The 20,816-nt window shown below is 50.9% G+C and overlaps 1 protein-coding gene across 1 annotated transcript in view; it reads left to right on the plus strand.

Moving 5' to 3' along the window:
• The window catches only part of LOC148530739 (cathepsin W-like), a 158,805-nt gene that overhangs the window by 114,393 nt on the left and 23,596 nt on the right, over positions 1–20,816 (plus strand). The window contains exons 5-7 of the mRNA XM_088468433.1: positions 9,288–9,381; positions 10,476–10,556; positions 15,656–15,772. Coding sequence (XP_088324559.1) covers positions 9,288–9,381; positions 10,476–10,556; positions 15,656–15,772 — 292 coding nt within the window. The remainder of the gene's footprint in view (positions 1–9,287; positions 9,382–10,475; positions 10,557–15,655; positions 15,773–20,816) is intronic.

Raw genomic sequence — 20,816 nt, forward strand, 5'->3', positions numbered from 1 at the left:
CGCTCCCCTTCTCTCTCCCACATCCCGTACTGCGCTCCCCTTCTCTCTCCCACATGCCGTACTGCGCTACCCTTCTCTCCCACATCCCGTACTGCGCTACCCTTCTCTCCCACATCCCTTTCTGCGCTCCCTTTCTCTCTCCCACATCCCGTATTGCGCTCCCCTTCTCTCTCCCACATCCCGTACTGCGCTCCCCTTCTCTCTCCCACATCCCGTATCTCTCCCAAATGCCGTAATTCGCTCCCCTTCTCTCTCCCACATCCCGTACTGCGTTCCCCTTCTCTCTCCCACATCCCGTAGTGCGCTCCCCTTCTCTCTCCCTCATCCCGTAGTGCGCTCCCCTTCTCCCTCCCACATCCCGTACTGCGCTCCCCTTCTCCCTACTACATCTCGTACTGCGCTCCCCTTCTCTCTCCCACATCCCGTACTGCGCTCCCCTTCTCTCCCCCACATGTCGTACTGCGCTCCCCTTCTCTCTCCCACATCCCGTACTGCGCTCCCCTTCTCTCTCCCACATCCCGTTCTGCGTTCCGCTTCTCTCTCCCACATCCCGTACTGCGCTCCCTATCTCTCTCCCACATCCCGTAGTGCGCTCCCCTTCTCCCTCCCACATGCCGTACTGCGCTCCCCTTCTCTCCCACATGTCATACTGCGCTCCCCTTCTCTCCCACATGTCGTACTGCGCTCCCCTTCTCTCTCCCACATCCCGTACTGCGCTCCCCTTCTCTCTCCCACATCCCGTACTGCGCTCCCCTTCTCTCTCCCACATGACGTACTGCGCTCCCCTTCTCTCTCCCACATCCCGTACTGCGCTCCCCTTCTCTCCCCCACATGCCGTACTGCGCTCCCCTTCTCTCTCCCACATGCCGTACTGCGCTCCCCTTCTCTACCACATCCCGTACTGCGTTCCCCTTCTCTCTCAAACATCTGGTACTGCGCTCCCCTTCTCTCTCCCACATCTGGTACTGCGTTACCCTTCTCTCTCCCACATGCTGTACTGCGTTCCCCTTCTCTCTCCCACATCCGGTACTGCGTTCACCTTCTCTCTCCCACATCCCGTATTGCGCTCCCCTACTCTCTCCCACATCCCATTCTGCGCTCCCCTTCTCTCTCCCACATCCCGGACTGCGCTCCCCTTCTCTCTCCCACATGCCGTACTGCGCTCCCCTTCTCTCTCCCACATCCCGTACTGCGCTACCCTTCTCTCTCCCACATCCCGTATCTCTCCCACATGCCGTACTGCGCTCCCCTTCTCTCTCCCACATCCCGTACTGCGCTCCCCTTCTCTCTCCCACATCCCGTACTGCGCTATCCTTCTCTCTCCCACATCCCGTACTGCGTTCCACTTCTCTCTCCCACATCCCGTACTGCGCTCCCCATCTCTCTCCCACATCCCGTAGTGCGCTCCCCTTCTCCCTCCCACATGCCGTACTGCGCTCCCCTTCTCTCCCACATGTCGTACTGCGCTCCCCTTCTCTCTCCCACATCCCGTACTGCGCTCCCCTTCTCTCTCCCATATCCCGTACTGCGCTCTCCTTCTCTCTCCCACATGCCGTACTGCGCTCCCCTTCTCTCTCCCACATGCCGTACTGCGCTCCCCTTCTCTACCACATCCCGTACTGCGTTCCCCTTCTCTCACAAACATCTGGTACTGCGCTCCCCTTCTCTCTCCCACATCTGGTACTGCGTTACCCTTCTCTCTCCCACATGCTGTACTGCGTTACCCTTCTCTCTCCCACATCCGGTACTGTGTTCCCCTTCTCTCTCCCACATCCCGTATTGCGCTCCCCTTCTCTCTCCCACATGCCGCTCTGCGCTCCCCTGCTCTCCCACATCCCGTACTGCGCTCCCCTTCTCTCTCCCACATCCCGTACTGCGCTCCCCTTCTCTCTCCCACATCCCGTACTGCGTTCCCCTTCTCTCTCCCACATCCCGTACTGCGTTCCCCTTCTCTCTCCCACATCCCGTACTGCGTTACCCTTCCCTCACCCACATGCCGTACTGCGCTCCCCTTCTCTCTCCCACATCCCGTACTGCGCTCCCCTTCTCTCTCCCACATGCCGTACTGCGCTACCCTTCTCTCTCCCACATCCCGTACTGTGTTACCCTTCTCTCTTCCACATCTGGTACAGCGCTCCCCTTCTCTCTCCCACATCCCGTATTGCATTACCCTTCTCTCTTCCACATCTGGTACTGCGCTCCCCTTTTCTCTCCCACATGCCGTACTGCACTCCCCTTCTCTCTCCCACATCCCGTACTGCGCTCCCCTTCTCTCTCCCACATCCCGTACTGCGTTACCCTTCTCTCTCCCACATCTGGTACTGCGCTTCCCTTCTCCCACATCTCGTACTGCGCTGCCCTTCTCTCTCCCACATCCGGTACTGCGTTACCCTTCTCTCTCCCACATCTGCTACTGCGCTCCCCTTTTCTCTCCCACATCCGGTAATGCGCTGCCCTTCTCTCTCCCACATCCCGTACTGCGCTCCCCTTCTCTCTCCCACATCACGTACTGCGCTCCCCTTCTCTCTGCCACATCCCGTACTGCGCTCCCCTTCTCTCTCCCACATCCCGTACTGCGCTCCCCTTCTCTCTCCCACATCCTGTACTGCGCTCCCCTTCTCTCTCCCACATCCCGTACTGTGCTCCCCTTCTCTCTCCCACATCCCGTACTGCGTTCCCCTTCTCTCTCAAACATCTGGTACTGCGCTCCCCTTCTCTACCACATCCCGTACTGCGTTCCCCTTCTCTCTCAAACATCTGGTACTGCGCTCCCCTTCTCTCTCCCACATCTGGTACTGCGTTACCCTTCTCTCTCCCACATGCTGTACTGCGTTCACCTTCTCTCTCCCACATCCCGTATTGCGCTCCCCTTCTCTCTCCCACATCCCATTCTGCGCTCCCCTTCTCTCTCCCACATCCCGGACTGCGCTCCCCTTCTCTCTCCCACATGCCGTACTGCGCTCCCCTTCTCTCTCCCACATCCCGTACTGCGCTACCATTCTCTCTCCCACATCCTGTATCTCTCCCACATGCCGTACTGCGCTCCCCTTCTCTCTCCCACATCCCGTACTGCGCTCCCCTTCTCTCTCCCACATCCCGTACTGCGCTCCCCTTCTCTCTCCCACATCCCGTACTGCGTTCCACTTCTCTCTCCCACATCCCGTACTGCGCTCCCCATCTCTCTCCCACATCCCGTAGTGCGCTCCCCTTCTCCCTCCCACATGCCGTACTGCGCTCCCCTTCTCTCCCACATCCCGTACTGCGCTCCCCTTCTCTCTCCCACATCCCGTACTGCGCTCCCCTTCTCTCTCCCACATCCCGTACTGCGCTCTCCTTCTCTCTCCCACATGCCGTACTGTGCTCCCCTTCTCTCTCCCACATCCCGTACTGCGCTCCCCTTCTCTCCCCCACATGCCGTACTGCGCTCCCCTTCTCTCTCCCACATCCCGTAGTGCGCTCCCCTTCTCTCTCCCACATGCCGTACTGCGCTACCCTTCTCTCCCACATCCCGTTCTGCGCTCCCCATCTCTCTCCCACATCCCGTACTGCGCTCCCCTTCTCTCTCCCACATCCCGTACTGCGCTCCCCTTCTCTCTCTCACATCCCGTATCTCTCCCACATGCCGTACTGCGCTCCCCTTCTCTCTCCCATATCCCGTACTGCGCTCCCCTTCTCTCTGCCATATGCCGTACTGCGCTCCCCTTCTCCCTCCCTCATCCCGTACTGCACTCCCCTTCTCTCTCCCACATCCGGTACTGCGTTACTCTTCTCTCTCCCACATGCTATACTGCGCTCCCCTTCTCTCTCCCACATCCGGTACTGCGCTCCCCTTCTCTCTCCCAGATCCCGTACTGCGCTCCCCTTCTCTCTCCCACATCCCGTACTGCGGTTCCCTTCTCTCTCCCACATCCCGTACTGCGCTCCCTTTCTCTCTCCCACATCCCGTACTGCGCTCCCCTTCTCTCTCCCACATTCCGTACTGCGCTCCCCTTCTCTCCCACATCCCGTACTGCGCTCCCCTTCTCTCTCCCACATCCCGTACTGTGTTACCCGTCTCTGTTCCACATCTGGTACAGCGCTCCCCTTCTCTCTCCCACATCCCGTACTGCGCTCCCCTTCTCTCTCCCACATGCAGCAATGCGCTCCCCTTCTCTCTCCCACATCCCGTACTGCGCTCCCCTTCTCTCTTCCGCATCCCGTACTGCGCTCCCCTTCTCTCTCCCACATGCCGTACTGCGCTCCGCCTCTCTCTCCCACATCCTCTACTGCGTTCCCCTTCTCCCACATCCCGTACTGCATTCCCCTTCTCTCTCCCACATCCCGTATTGCATTACCCTTCTCTCTTCCACATCTGGTACTGCGCTCCCCTTTTCTCTCCCACATGCCGTACTGCACTCCCCTTCTCTCTCCCACATCCCGTACTGCGTTACCCTTCTCTCTCCCACATCTGGAACTGCGCTTCCCTTCTCCCACATCTCATACTGCGCTGCCCTTCTCTCTCCCACATCCGGTACTGCATTACCCTTCTCTCTCCCACATCTGCTACTGCGCTCCCCTTTTCTCTCCCACATCCGGTACTGCGCTGCCCTTCTCTCTCCCACATCCCGTACTGCGCTCCCCTTCTCTCTCCCACATCCCGTACTGCGCTCCCCTTCTCTCTGGCACATCCCGTACTGCGCTCCCCTTCTCTCTCCCACATCCCGTACTGCGCTCCCCTTCTCTCTCCCACATCCGGTACTGCGTTACCCTTCTCTCTCCCACATGCTGTACTGCGCTCCCCTTCTCTCCCACCTCCCGTACTGCGCTCTTCTTTTCTCTCCCACATCCCGTACTGCGCTCCCATTCTCTCTCCCACATCCCGTACTGCGCTCCCCTTCTCTCTCCCACATCCCGTACTGCGCTGCCCTTCTCTCTCCCACATCCTGTACTGCGCTCCCCTTCTCTCTCCCACATCCCGTACTGCGCTCCCCATCTCTCTCCCACATCCCGTAGTGCGCTCCCCTTCTCCCTCCCACATCCCGTACTGCGCTCCCCTTCTCCCTCCCACATCTCATACTGCGCTCCCCTTCTCTCGCCCACATGCCGCTCTGCGCTCCCCTGCTCTCCCACATCCCGTACTGCGCTGCCCTTCTCTCTCCATGCCGTACTGCGCTCCCCTTCTCTCTCCCACATCCCGTACTGCGTTCCCCTTCTCTCTCCCACATCCCGTACTGCGTTCCCCTTCTCTCTCCCACATCCCGTACTGCGTTACCCTTCCCTCTCCCACATGCCGTACTGCGCTCCCCTTCTCTCTCCCACATCCCGTACTGCGCTCCCCTTCTCTCTCCCACATGCCGTACTGCGCTACCCTTCTCTCTCCCACATCCCGTACTGTGTTACCCTTCTCTCTTCCACATCTGGTACAGCGCTCCCCTTCTCTCTCCCACAACCCGTATTGCATTACCCTTCTCTCTTCCACATCTGGTACTGCGCTCCCCTTTTCTCTCCCACATGCCGTACTGCACTCCCCTTCTCTCTCCCACATCCCGTACTGCGCTCCCCTTCTCTCTCCCACATCCCGTACTGCGTTACCCTTCTCTCTCCCACATCTGGTACTGCGCTTCCCTTCTCCCACATCTCGTACTGCGCTGCCCTTCTCTCTCCCACATCCGGTACTGCGTTACCCTTCTCTCTCCCACATCTGCTACTGCGCTCCCCTTTTCTCTCCCACATCCGGTACTGCGCTGCCCTTCTCTCTCCCACATCCCGTACTGCGCTCCCCTTCTCTCTCCCACATCCCGTACTGCGCTCCCCTTCTCTCTGCCACATCCCGTACTGCGCTCCCCATCTCTCTGCCACAACCCGTACTGCGCTCCCCTTCTCTCTCCCACATCCGGTACTGCGCTACCCTTCTCTCTCCCACATGCTGTACTGCGCTCCCCTTCTTTCCCACATCCCGTACTGCGCTCTTCTTCTCTCTCCCACATCCCGTACTGCGCTCCCATTCTCTCTCCCACATCCCGTACTGCGCTCCCCTTCTCTCTCCCACATCCCGTACTGCGCTGCCCTTCTCTCTCCCACATCCTGTACTGCTCTCCCCTTCTCTCTCCCACATGCCGTACTGCGCTCCCCTTCTCTCTGCCACATCCTGTACTGCGCTCCCCTTCTCTCTCCCACATCCCGTACTGCGCTCCCCTTCTCTCTCCCACATCCCGTACTGTGCTTCCCTTCTCCCACATCTCGTACTGCGCTGCCCTTCTCTCTCCCACATCCGGTACTGCGCTACCCTTCTCTCTCCCACATCCGGTACTGCGCTCCCCTTCTCTCTCCCACATCCCGTACTGCGCTCCCCTTCTCTCTCCCACATCCCGTACTGCGCTCCCCTTCTCTCTTCCATATGCCGTACTGCGCTCCCCTTCTCTCTCCCACATGCCGTACTGCGTTCCCCTCTCGAAATACAACATGCTCCACTATCACTGTTCTCTCCTAACCTTCCCCCTTGTGCTCCACTGCCTTGCCCCTCCTCCTAATTCCGCAGGTCATAGTAACCACTCCCCCTCAGGCAGCAGCAACTCCCCCCCCCTCTCCTTGGAGTGCTCCCCCCTACCATACATAGTGTTGCCAGCTGGAAAGAGAAAGTTCCATGATGCAGTGTTGTGGGTGCGGAGCTGTATGATGACTTCTCGGGTCTGTCTTAGCCAGTGATCCGAAGAGTCACTTCAGACACCTCAGACTACTGGCTGAAATATCCAAGGAGGCATCGGGTAGCTCCACTGCCATGCTCAGCCTCTCCAGGTCCCGGCGGCCGCGTCACTCGGTGCTGGCCCTGTTCCTGCATGTCTATTCAGCGTGTGGCTGCAGGAAACAGGTGACCCCCCTTCCCCCCAGGACTTAAATCAGCACCTTTCCTACTAGTCTACCCTGCTCCTAGGTGCCGGGTACAACACAGTGGCTGCCTGCGTTGCGCTACAGTGATCAGCAGGGGCTGTGTACAAGCTTGGTGATCACTGCAGCATCAGCGCAGGCAGAGGTTACACTCCAGGGCCCCTAAGGATCTCAGGGTCCGGTACAGGTGTGCCCCTAGTCCTCCCCTGTCGCCGGGACTGACAACTGCTGGGGTCCATCATCCTCAGTTACTGCAGTATTATTGGTGCTACATTATGACAAGTGCTTATTAGATGGCTGCCTCCACGACACCCTCTGTATGGTACACTACAGCAGGTTCTATGTAGTGCATGGCTCTGATCAGTCTGAGAGAGCACACTATGGCTAACCACCAGCTGTGCAGGGTCCAGGATCCTGACTCATGTTAACTCATGGAGGGCTATTCAATATGAAACGTTAACTTCACTGTCGAAGTTAACGTTTCATATCGGAGTTTTTACCTGCGTTAAGGTATCAGGCGCGTTCCCGCTTATACCCATATTCAATATAAATTTAACGAGAACGGGAACCTCTGAAGTTGGATTTCCGTAAAGTTACGAATTTTTCCTTAAAAAAATTGTAAGACCCACCTAAAGTTGTAAAAACATGGGGGATCACTATGGGTACCCCCGTTTTAGCCTTTAAATGAAAGTCGGGGATTTAAAAAAAAAAAAATAGGGACACCCCAAAAAATTTATTAAAAAATTGGGGTGCAACAAAAAAAAATGGGAAAAAATTGTTAAACAATAGGGAAATAGGTTCAGGGCTATTCTGCATGTATGCGGCAGATGTTTTCTAGAATAGAATTATAGCGGCAGGTGCACAAATGCAGAATTTTTTAAAAATTACTTTAGGGACACCAAAATATGCTAGTACCCATTTTCATGTACCCCAAATTTGATGGGACCACTTAATAAAACGAAAAAAATAACCTAAGTGCTCTTCTGCATCACTTCTTCAATGTCGGGAACAAAACCTGCTGCGGCTATTTAAATCCCCGACTTTCAATTAAAGGCTAAAACGGGGGTACCCATAGTGTTCCCCCATGTTTTTACAACTTTAGGGGGGTCTTACAATTATTTTCAGGAAAAATTCGTAACTTTACGCAAATCCAACTTCGGAGTTTCCCGTTTTCGTTAATTTTATTTTAAGCGGGAGCGCGCACCAGACTTAACGCAGAAAAAAACCTCCGATATGAAACGTTAACTTCGGCAGTGAAGTTAACGTTTCATATTGAATACCCCTCATAGTCTTTTCCAAGGATTAATGGTCTATGGGTCGACTGGTACTCCTGGCACAATATGGCTAACCGTTAGCAGTGCAAGTTCCAGGATCCCAGGGATAGTGGTCCATGGGCTGACTGGTACTCCCAGCACAATATGGGTTACCTCTAGCTGTGCAAGTTCTAGGATGACGCAAGTCAGCTTCCAGTGATTGTTGCTCCTTTGGAGAACATGATAAGGGATTTAGCTGTGCCGAAATACAGTATCCTACCTGAGGGCATTTACCAACAACTTAACACTAAAATTTAAAATACATATTTAAGTGGGAGAGGGGCTGCCAAGTGGACTTAACATTTATTTATCAATGTGCCCTAACCTTTACTTTTCACACTGCTTTCTCAATAAAGACTTACCACTTTTAATGACATTTTTGACTCTGTTATTTATCTAACAAAGTAAAAAATGTTTTATAAACTTTTCTACACTCAATTGCATACATTATTTCCTTTACTCTAGTTTGGTATTTTGCACACATGGGCCCTGATTCAGAGCCGGACGCTCTGACCAGAGCGCTCGCTCTGAATAAGGGCCCTCCTCCATTAAAATGGAGCGTCCTCCTGGACGCTAATACAGCTGTGGGTCACCACCCACAGCATATACGAGCGTCCAACAAGAGACCATCGCGACCATCGGACTTGCGAGTGAAACCCTGTGGTCAGGTTTCTCAACCACAAGCCCTGGAGTGATTTTGGCTCTATCAGAGCCAAAATCACTCCCACTGACATCACTAGTGATGTCAGTGGGGCCGGCTTCAGACGGTAGGCGTTCCCATGGGAACGCCTCCGTCTGGCAGGCACGCCCCCGGCACACCCACCAAAGGGGGCGTGCTGTCAATCAACATCGACAGCACGCCCCCTTTGGTGCGAGACCCGGAGCGATGGAAAGTCCTTCGCTCGCCGGGTCTCGCGCATGCGCATGACGGAGCACCCTCCGTCGTGCGCATGCGCAGTGGGGACCATCGACCCACTTGCGAGCGTACTGCCGCTCGCGAGTGGGTCTGAATGACCCCCATGGTCCCATAAAAATCTCTCACTTAAGATTAATATTAATAATTGTCAAGGTTGCTGCTTAGAAATTTGTCCCTTTGATTATATCTTCCAGAAACAATGCCGTTCATGTTGGGCTTTTGCCGTTGTTGGTAACATTGAGGCACAGTGGGGGATTCAAGGATGTCCTAAGAACTTATCGGTGCAGCGTGAGTGTCTCTTTGTGTCATCTAGACTAGCCTTCCTATTGTGCTTAGCTCAGATAGCAGTGAGAAGAGGTAAGCAAGGTTATCTGGATATATTGGATCTTATATATTGATAGCCATTTGCAGGTTTCTAGTAAAACTGATGCTTAACAAGGTTACTATTATTCCCAAGTCTGTGGTGAGTTCAGATTGCACCCTTGCACTTACTTTCCTCTATGGATTAATGTCATATGGACATTTTGTAGGATGTCAATGATTTAAGACAGATACTCTGTAGGCAGCTTGTATACACAAGTTTACACTGCACACTAGCTGTTTTCATGTAACCTCTTTTTTTCTGGAGACTTCTCATGTCTTTATCTATTCACTCTCCAAAGAAAGATTCACTGTACTAAGTTTCTCACCCAGCGTTTAGCAGTCCTGCAATGGGTGAGAGTTACTTGCCAGTTAGTAATCAGAAACCTGTGATGAAGCAGAGTCAGACTGGCCCACAGGCGTCTAGGGAAAATCCCCAGTTTGCCCCATTGCCTGAGAGCCCCACCCACTCCTCTTGGGGTCAGATTTCAGACAGTTGGATGATTACATCCCTTAAACATGGGCTCCTACCACCACATTCCCCTGGCGGGCCCTTCATGCCCCAGTCCAACACTGGATGAAAGAATGTTGCTTTTATCACCATTATATAAAATTGCCCCACTGGCCCCTTTAATGTCTCAGGTTTTGTGCTGGGAAAATGTACAGGAAAGAACAGGGCTGTATATTGGTAGATTATGAATGTGTTGTATGGGTCTTGTACTCCCCTTGGCCATATTATATTATGGCCAATACATGGGTCATGAATACATGGGTTCATGAAATGAATGTGTGAACATGAAATGTAACATGGGAGATAAAGGTCCAGCCATAGTGTGATTGTTATTGATATGTACAATACTGACCATCTTATATAAATAGGAAGTCTGGTGAACGTGCAGACTCTATTAGCACTTTCCACAGATAGCTCTGGCCTACATACTCCTAAATTAGTCACCCTGTAATTTTATATTTTACAGTCCTTTCCCTCGCTGCTTCTGTCATTCTCTATATTCTCTTTCCAGAGGTTATAGACTGTGGACCATGCGATAGAGGTTGTATAGGAGGATACCCATGGGATGCATATGTCACTGTTCAACAGCAAGGTAATATATAGCTCAGTCACTGCTTCCATAACTGACGTCTATAAATATACAGACAACAGATAGCTCTGTTTCTTCTCCTGTTCACTGTCCATAAGCACAGAGGCCACAGTCTGTGACTAACATACAGTAAATTACATGGTAGGTACAGTCTCATACATTCCCCGGTAGTCAGTGTACAAAACAGCCCTCTCCATGGTGGACCAAATAATCATTGATTTAACTCTGGCAGCCAATCAGAGTTCAGTATAGGGCAGGAAAAAGAACATTATAAAACAACTTCAGTAAGAACATAGGCAGACAGCATTCAGAGTTTGATGCATCCTACTGGTCGCCCGGTAATCCAGGCCTTGCAGCAGCAGCAGCAGCAGCATGTCTCTGCTCTCAGATATTGATCTCTGTGTAATGGTGCATACACACGTCAGATTTGTCAGATCATCGATATCGTTGAACGATAACGATGAGCGATTTGAACGATTTTGTCAACTATGAACGATATCAGACAGTATTAAAATTAATGAAATCGTCCAAATCTGTCTGCTAACACAGTCGATGTCAGATATCGTTATCTGACATACGGGAACGCGCATCGTTGGACGATTTATACCCTACATGTCATCGATATGAACAATTTTTACAATCGTTATCGTTCATATCTTTAACAAAATCTGACCGTGTGTATGCAGCATAACTCCTCAACTGCTCCATGAGTGTGGAATAGGAACTGCAAAGTTACTTCCCAATCGTGTGTCTGTGCCTCCACCTGGTATTCTACTGTAAATTGGCTTGCAGCAAGTAATAGATGATTTCTTCACTCTACTGGTGGTCAATCCATCAGAAGCCCTGTCTGACTTTCCAGACTATCTATCTGCACAGAAAAGCCACTATGACACATTTACTATAGGGGCATTGCACAGTGTTATGTGGTCTAGCAAATTACAAGATGTTTTGTGCCACCCACCCTTGCCAGCCAGAATCACTATAGTGTAGTTGGCATCGCTGACTGCTCTTCGCCCCTACAGAACTCTTGGCCTGATTCAGACCTGCTCGCGAGCGCTGAGCGCAGTGGCGTAACTATAATTTTGCTCCCCCATGCCAAAAAAGTTTCAGACGCCCCCCTACCCCCCCGCCCAAAGATCAAACACACCCAAAGACGATGTTTAAGGTGTGTGGTTACATGATACAGTAACGTGCCTTACACATTATGACACACTAAGTAATGCCACTTATAACACAATGTGCCACACCGGAATGCCCCTTACAACACATTATGCCACACCGGAATGCCCCTTACAACACATTATGCCACACCGGAATGCCCCTTACAACACATTATGCCACACAGCAATGCCCCTTACACATGCCACACAATAATGCCACGTATAACACATAATGATATACAGTAATGCCCTTATAACAAATTTATGCCATGCTGTAATGCCCCTATTTCACATTATGCCACACTGTAATGCCACATACAACACATTATGCCACACAGCAATGCCAAATACAACACATTATGCCACCCAGTAATTCCCCTTACACATTATGCCATACAGTAATGCCGCTAATAGCACATTGTGCACACAGTAATGCCAAATACACATTATGCCAAACAGTAATGCCCATTACATCCCACCTTGACAGATCTACTTCACCAACCCTCCTCTCTGCTCCTGCCAGTCTGTCACCTCAGCTCAAGACAGGTTGCACAGTTTTTATGTCCGTGTAGAACCAGATTATTGGGAACATAGGCCCTCATTCAGAGCCGTACGCTCTGAGCAGAGCGCATGCTCTGAATGAGGGCCGTCCTCCATAACTATGGAGCGTCCCCCTGGACGCTCGTATAGCTGTGGGTCACCACCCACAGCCTATACGAGCGTGCAGTTTGATGGCCGCGATGGTCGTGACCATCGAAACTGCGAGCCGGAGCCTGCGGTTGAGGTTTTCAACCGCAAGGCCCGGAGTGATTTTGGCTCTATCAGAGCCAAAATCTCTCCCACTGACATCACTAGTGATGTCAGTGGGCCGGCTTCTGACGATAGGCGTTCCCTTGGGAACGCCCCGTCAGGGAGGCACGCCCACCAAAGGGGGCGTGCTGTCAATCAACATCGACAGCACGCCCCCTTTGATCAGACACAACGAGCGAAGGACTTTCCTTCGCTCGTCGCGTCTGGCGCATGCGCATGACGGAGCTCCCTCCGTCGTGCGCATGCTCAGTGCAGAACATCGACCCACTTGCGAGCGGACAGCCGCTTGCGAGTGGGTCTGAATCAGGCCCATAGTTTATAACCTGTAAACTGCGTGTATCAAGTTAGTGCCCCTTATACAGTGCCCCCTGTAGTTGTGCCCCAAAATGCAATGCCCCCTATACTAGTGCCCCTTACGCAATGCCCCCTGTAATAGTGACCCTTATGCAATGCCCCCTGTAGTAGTGCCCATTATGCAGGGCCCCCTGTAATTGTGCCCATTAAAGTAGTGCCCCCTGTAGTTGTGCCCATATGCAGTGCCCCCTGTAGTTGTGCCCCTTCAAGTAGTGCACCGTGTAGCTGTGCCCCTTCAAGTAGTGCCCACTGCAGTTGTGCCCCTTCTAGTAGTGCCCCCTGTAGTAGTGCCCATTTTAGTAGTGCCCCCTGTAGTTGTGCCCATTTTAGTAGTGCCCCCTGTAGTTGTGCCCCTTTTAATATTGCCCTCTGTAGTTGTGCCCCTTTTAGTAGTGCCCCTGTGGTTGTGCCCCTTTTAGTAGTGCCCCCTGTAGTTGTGCCCCTTTTAGTAGTGCCCCTGTGGTTGTGCCCCTTTTAGTAGTGCCCCCTGTAGTTGTGCCCCTTTTAGTAGTGCCCCCTGTAGTTGTGCCCTTTAGTAGTGCCCACTGTAGTTGTGCCCCTCAAGTGGTGCCCCCTGTAGTTGTGGCTTCTCCAAACCTCTCCCTCCCCCCCCCTCCCTGGTACTTACCTGACTCCGCGCGCTGTCATCCGGGCGCCCTCTCCCGCTGCCACGCGACTGGATCCAAATAGATCTAGCAGACGCGGCCACGCAGGTTCCCCAGGACGCAGGTGATATCATGACGTCACCCGCGCACTGCATTACTGGGAACGCTGGCCTCTGAAGTGATCGGAGGCTTCCTTAGCCTCTGATCACTTAAGAGGCCAGCGCTCACAGTTACAGTGGCGTAACCACTGCCCCTGTCGCCCCCAAGCTACCCGGCGCCCAGAAGCCGCGGCGGGGGCAGTAGTTATGCCCCGGCCGGCTTCCCGACTGTCAAATCCCGGCATGGGACTAATGATAGGTGTCGAAATTGCCTATCGTCATTCACCCGCCAAAATCCCATCGCACTGCATACTGAACTAAGGTAAGCCGGGCATCGGGATCGGACAGCCGCGTTTAGGTTTAGGGGCTCCCGGGAGGAGGGTTAGGCACCCCCGGGGGGGAGGCTTAGGCTGCGGGGGTTAGGTGTTTAGGCACCCCTAAGGGAGGGTTAGGGGGGGGGGGGAGAAGGTTAGGGATAGTATAGATATTTACCTTGTCTGGATCTTCACTCTTCTGTCTTCCGGTGTCGGTATTACATCTGCCGGGCACAGTTTCGGCGGTATGTCATACAGATTCCAAATCACTATATTGCTGTTTGAATTGTTACAGCTCTTTTGTAATAAGTATATTCTGTGCTGTATATTTTTTTGGAAATTTGTTTGAACCATTTTATTGTGATTCGCTCTATAAAAAAAAAAAAAAAAGAGTTTAAAAAACAAAAAACAAAAGAGTGCTGTGAGGTGTCACTGTGGCTGCTTCATGGATGACTTCTATGAGACTTTAGTTGTGAGCCCAGCAAAATGTGGCAGCGCAGCTATCATAATCCATAATAAACTATAGAAAATACAGGAGACAGGTTAAAGTTTAAGAATTGCCTGACTGCACTTGGCATGGCTCACAGAATTCTGTAGACTTCCTCCAGTCACTGCTCCTCACCCCTACAGAACTCCGTTCCCCTCTTCCTCACTAACTGCCCCTTCCTTCAGCTCCTCTCCCAAAGGCACAGGCAGGGGATACACTGACCGTCACTGTGGCCACCTCTGTCGGGGAGATTAGCCTACCTTCCTCAGAGTCCACAAGGTCGTCCAATATCACAGGAGCCTCACGGACATTCCAGGAGGTTGCGCTACTATGATACATATTGACCGTCTAATTGAGGTGGCTTTTAACTAAACAGTTATAAGACTAATTGACAGCCCAGTTCAACTACTGGAGTTTTTTTCATTAGCTGGTTTTATACTGTATAATCTGTGTCAGGTTTTATAGTGAAGACACATTTAATCTAGTGTACATCATTGGGGTGTTCTGTAAAAACATATATTAATAACAATGTGCAGCTTAATTGAAATCACTTAAGGTGGGTACACACTATACAGATATATCTGCAGATGATGGTCATTCATACACAATGAACGGCCATCATCTGTGTGTAGCTGCGGGTTCCGGCAGCCAGGAGGCGTGTCCCGGGTGGCGGGGGGGGGGGCGTATCCCGCCCCCATCCCCACAGCAGATGGACATCTGTCCATCAGCTGTGCAGCACAGCCAATGTGATATGTCGGCGAACAACGACGTTCACAGACATATAGCGGGTACACACTGGCCGACGGGCAGCAGATGTATTGGCCGTTCAATTGATCGGCCAATATATCTGTCAGTGTGTACCCAGCATCAAGGCACACATCCACTAGAAGACATCAAAACGACTGCATGATTATGACATTGTAATCGTGCTGTTGTTTGTCAGTCTGTGATGTGCCTGCACTGAATGAGCAGTCGTTCAGTGTAGGCTCATCAGTCATCTGCAAACATGCTGAACTTAACGTTATCGTCAGGATGTACAACATATTTGTATGATGATAGATGTCTAAACGACCAGCGGGCGCACGCATCACTGGTCGTTTAAGATTTTTTTTTATTAAACGATCTGCAAACGATTGAACGATAATGATATTGTTATCGTTCAATCGCTCAATTTAATCGTCTAGTGGATGTGTGCCTAAACATCCGATGAATGATTATCTAAAATGTAAATAAATTAGGTGAACTATAGTAATTCTCTCTGATTTCCTCTGAAGGGGGCCTGGTTTATGAGGAGGACTACCCATATGTGGCTATGAGGAGCACATGTAGGACAGGTCTTTCGCCTGCAGCATGGATTCATGATTTTCAGATGCTTCCAAAGAATGAAGAAGGTAAGAACTGGATACTGGATGTACAGTAACGTAATAAGTGCACATGATGCTCAGCAACAGCCCATTGTACTGCACCTCCAGAGTTATTTATTTATCACTTAGTCATACAGTACATTTTGCTACCTATACAGAGTTGACCGCAGACATGAGATGCGACCACTGCTGCATAGGTAGCAAATACACCTCCCTCCACCTTGCAAATAACAGGAGCAAATGCACCAGGAACACAACAGGATGTGTGGCTTCACTGTGAGCACAAAAGATGTTCAAAATCACAATACATACACACAGTAAAATGTAAATGGCAGGAAAGCGTAGATACTAAGGGTCTCATTCAGAGCCGCTCATAAGCGTCCGTTCGCTCGTTCCGAGCGATGTTCGCACATCTGCGCATGCGTACGGTTTGTAATACGCATGCGCGAACCAGTCAGTGCGGCCGAAAATCGTTTGTTCGCTATATAGCGAATGCCTGCTATTTTGAGTGACAGAGGGAGGCGTATGTGGGTAGTAACAGGGGAAGGTGCTTGAAAACGGGGAGTGGAATTCAGAACGCAGGCGTGCTTAAAGGTCAAAACGGGCGTTTTAAGGGTGTGCATAATTAAAACAGCAGCGTCATTGACCACGTCACTTGGTTGTTTTATAGTCAGAACTGCTCGCAATATAGCGGTAGGAAAAACCAGCCACAAGAATAGCGAGCAGTTCATACGCTGTTCGATGTACTCGATTAATCTATTAAATAGCGGACATGACGTATGATGCGAGCGGATAGGGGGCGTCTTTTTCAAAATTACGACCGCAAGTTTTGTTCGCTCGTTCAGACTTATAGGCGTGAACAGACCGCAAAGAGTGAACGGTTCATTTGAATAGCCACACCCTTTTTCTGAACGAGCGAGTGCAAATAGTGTTCGGCTCTGAATCAGACCCCAAGTTCCCACGTCACTTAGAGCCTGTGAAATGCACATGAAACAAGATGCAAATATATAATTTTAACTTAAGAAAGTATATTAGCAGTCTAACCTCCAATCACTACAGAGTCTAATCTCCTATCACTACAGAGTCTGCCCTCCTATCACTACAGAGTCTGCCCTCCTATCACTACAGAGTCTGCCCTCCTATCACTACAGAGTCTGCCCTCCTATCACTACAGAGTCTGCCCTCCTATCACTACAGAGTCTGCCCTCCTATCACTACAGAGTCTGCCCTCCTATCACTACAGAGTCTGCCCTCCTATCACTACAGAGTCTGCCCTCCTATCACTACAGAGTCTGCCCTCCTATCACTACAGAGTCTGCCCTCCTATCACTACAGAGTCTGCCCTCCTATCACTACAGGGTCTGCCCTCCTATCACTACAGGGTCTGCCCTCCTATCACTACAGGGTCTGCCCTCCTATCACTACAGGGTCTGCCCTCCTATCACTATAGAGTCTGCCCTCCTATCACTATAGAGTCTGCCCTCCTATCACTATAGAGTCTGCCCTCCTATCACTATAGAGTCTGCCCTCCTATCACTATAGAGTCTGCCCTCCTATCACTATAGAGTCTGCCCTCCTATCACTATAGAGTCTGCCCTCCTATCACTATAGAGTCTGCCCTCCTATCACTATAGAGTCTGCCCTCCTATCACTATAGAGTCTGCCCTCCTATCACTATAGAGTCTGCCCTCCTATCACTATAGGGTATAACCTCCTATCACTACAGGGTATAACCTCCTATCACTACAGAGTCTAACCCAGAAACTGGTCCCCTCTACCCCATTATCTCAATTATATTCTCAAATCTTTCTGCCAGAGGCAATGTTATTTGTGTACTGTAAAGCGGCACACTGGTACGCCTACTACACGCTGTGCAAGGCACACCTTCACTCTACCAGCACAATCCGGGCCTGATTCTGTGTGCAGAAGTACATGTAGCAGTGTCTATTTGCGGTCGTATGTCTGAGACTTTATGCAAATGCCACTACAAACTGTTTCCGTGGTGTACATCAGTGCTGCTGAATGTGCAAAGACTGAGACACCCATTTTTAGCGTCCATGCATGCTCTGATGATTAGTACATCCTTAGTCACCACCATCAGTTGCACCATGACAGGTGCAGTTTATCTATCTGATCATTGTGTATAGAAAGCTGGAAGCAAGTCACAGGGGGGTAACGTATATAAATCTGGGAATCTGGGTGAGAAGAATAGTGTGCAGCAGTCTGAGACCGGCCACCGCGCTCATCTGACAGCCACTGCACATATGTTGATCTGTCAGCGCAGTGCTGTGAACCCTTTCTATTAGACTCTGGCAGCTGCTTATGTGTGTAACTGCTCCGGGACGACCTAGGCCAATCACTGTTCCTCCACACTACTACTGATAGAGCGTATTATGGTATCACTATTAGCTGAGGCAGCACTTGTGAGAAATGTCCCACTGAGGCAATGAAGGTGGCAGGTTAGTCAGTTTGCAGATCATAGCATGTTTCCCTGCCACAGATGAAACAGAGTAACTTCTGATATCAAGAATGGTGGTGTGATGTTTTAATTTTTAATTGCATTTTTTTGTGTTTTTTTAATAAAAATATTAGGGGTGAGCGGGTTCGGTTTTACTCGGTTTTACTCGGTTCTTATCGCCACTTTACCGCAAATTCGGCTCGATTTTATTCGCTATCCAAAACACGTGTTCGGCGATAGCCAATAAAAAGATCCGAGTAAAACCGAGTAAAACCGAACCCGCTCACCCCTAAAAAATATATACATTTACAAAACCAAGCTGATCAGTTTTATTGCCTGCATTAGCGCTGCTTTTTTTTACACATGGGTTTTCCTTTTTGAGGGTTGGCAGTCCCTTTAAGCAGCAGCTTTACAGTCAGTATTTTAGTTGGTTGTCTCTATCTGATCAAGGCCTCCTATGCCTGTGGCTGTGCGTCTGTGAACGCAGCAGCTTGCAGTGACACTCCCACTGAATAGCCCATTTTTGTGTGCACTACTAGCCACCACCCAGCCAGGGGCATAAGGAGGGAGGAGCAACTGGAGCTTGCGCTCTTGGCACCAGTGGGGGTGTAGGGTGCCGTTTGGCAGGGCTGTATTATCCCCAAGGTGAACATTAGACTTCGCTGGGCTGACAGTCAGAGGGTGCGCCCTGCGGTACCATGTAGTGTAAGCACTATTCTAGAAGGAGAGGTGTGGGTGGAGCTAGATCTGCGGGCGCCAATAGCTTCAGGGTATAGGAGGGAAGCTGGCTGCCAGTCCATGGCAAGGGAGGTGCGTGAAAGTGCTTCTGTAGTGGTGCTGGGGTCTGAGATGCAGGCTGACCCAAGCGGTGCAGAGGGGGAGCAGTGAGGCACTGTCCAGTGGGAGTTCAGAGGTGGTAGATGCTGCATGTACTGGCCTATGCTCCACAGACCATGGGAGGGGCACTGAAGAGGCCGAGACGGCTGCTGCACTACTACAGGTAACACAGCAACGTTAAGGAAAAGGTGACATGGTGACCAGAGAACACAGAGTGGGTAAAATAAAGAAAGGGTAATACAGAAAAGGGGGTACAAATAGAGGCACAGAGAAGTAGAGGGGGGGGGAAAAGAGGCATTAAGAAGTACAAATAGAGGCAGCAAGAAGCAGAAGAGATACATATAGAGAAGCAGTAGGAGGTACAGATAGAGGCATAGATAAGCAGAATGGAGTACAGATAGAGACAAAGAGAGGCAGAAGAGGGCAGAGAGACGGTTGTGGGTACAGACAGATAGAGGCATAGATAAGCAGAATGGGGTACAGATAGAGACAAAGAGAGGCAGAAGAGGGCAGAGAGACAGGTGGGGGTACAGACAGATAGAGGCATAGATAAGCAGAATGGAGTACAGATAGAGACAAAGAGAGGCAGAAGAGGGCAGAGAGACGGTTGTGGGTACAGACAGATAGAGGCATAGATAAGCAGAATGGGGTACAGATAGAGACAAAGAGAGGCAGAAGAGGGCAGAGAGACAGGTGGGGGTACAGACAGATAGAGGCATAGATAAGCAGAATGGAGTACAGATAGAGACAAAGAAGGCAGAAGAGGACAGAGAGACAGTTGGGGGTACAGATAGAGACACAAGGAGGTAGAGATAGCACTACACAGAGACAGAAGGGAGTACAGATAGCGATACAGAGAGGCAGAAGAGGGCACAGATAGGACAGGTGGGGGTACAGATAGAAGGAAATGTGTAATAGGTTAGTTTAGGTAACACAATAAATTAAAGTTGTAGACAGGTCACTTGACTTATTTTATTTAATTTTTTATTTTTAAAAGGCAGGAAAGGTAAAATGGCCCTAAATCTACAGTATAATTTGCCTAGGGCTCCAAGAAATGATAATCTCTTCTGATATAGTCTGTCTTTGTGCTCACACTCTTCTGATATTGTCTGTCTTTGTGCGCACACTCTTCTGATATTGTCTGTCTTTGTGCGCACACTCTTCTAATATCGTCTGTCTGTGCGCACACTCTTCTGATATGGTCTGTCTTTGTGCGCACACTCTTCTGATATGGACTGTCTTTGTGCGCACACTCTTCTGATATGGTCAGTCTTTGTGCGCACACTCTTCTGATATGGTCAGTCTTTGTGCGCACACTCTTCTGATATGGACTGTCTTTGTGCGCACACTCTTATGATATGGTCAGTCTTTGTGCGCACACTCTTCTGATATGGTCTGTCTTTGTGCGCACACTCTTATGATATGGTCAGTCTTTGTGCTCACACTCTTCTGATATTGTCTGTCTTTGTGCTCACACTCTTCTGATATTGTCTGTCTTTGTGCTCACACTCTTCTGATATGGTCTGTCTTTGTGCTCACACTCTTCTGATATTGTCAGTCTTTGTGCTCACACTCTTCTGATATTGTCTGTCTTTGTGCTCACACTCTTCTGATATGGTCAGTCTTTGTGCTCACACTCTTATGATATGGTCAGTCTTTGTGCTCACACTCTTCTGATATTGTCTGTCTTTGTGCTCACACTCTTCTGATATTGTCTGTCTTTGTGCTCACACTCTTCTGATATGGTCTGTCTTTGTGCTCACACTCTTCTGATAT

This window comes from Taudactylus pleione, unplaced genomic scaffold, assembly GCF_031769625.1.
Source record: "Taudactylus pleione unplaced genomic scaffold, aTauple2 ptg000085l, whole genome shotgun sequence".
NCBI lineage: Eukaryota > Metazoa > Chordata > Amphibia > Anura > Myobatrachidae > Taudactylus > Taudactylus pleione.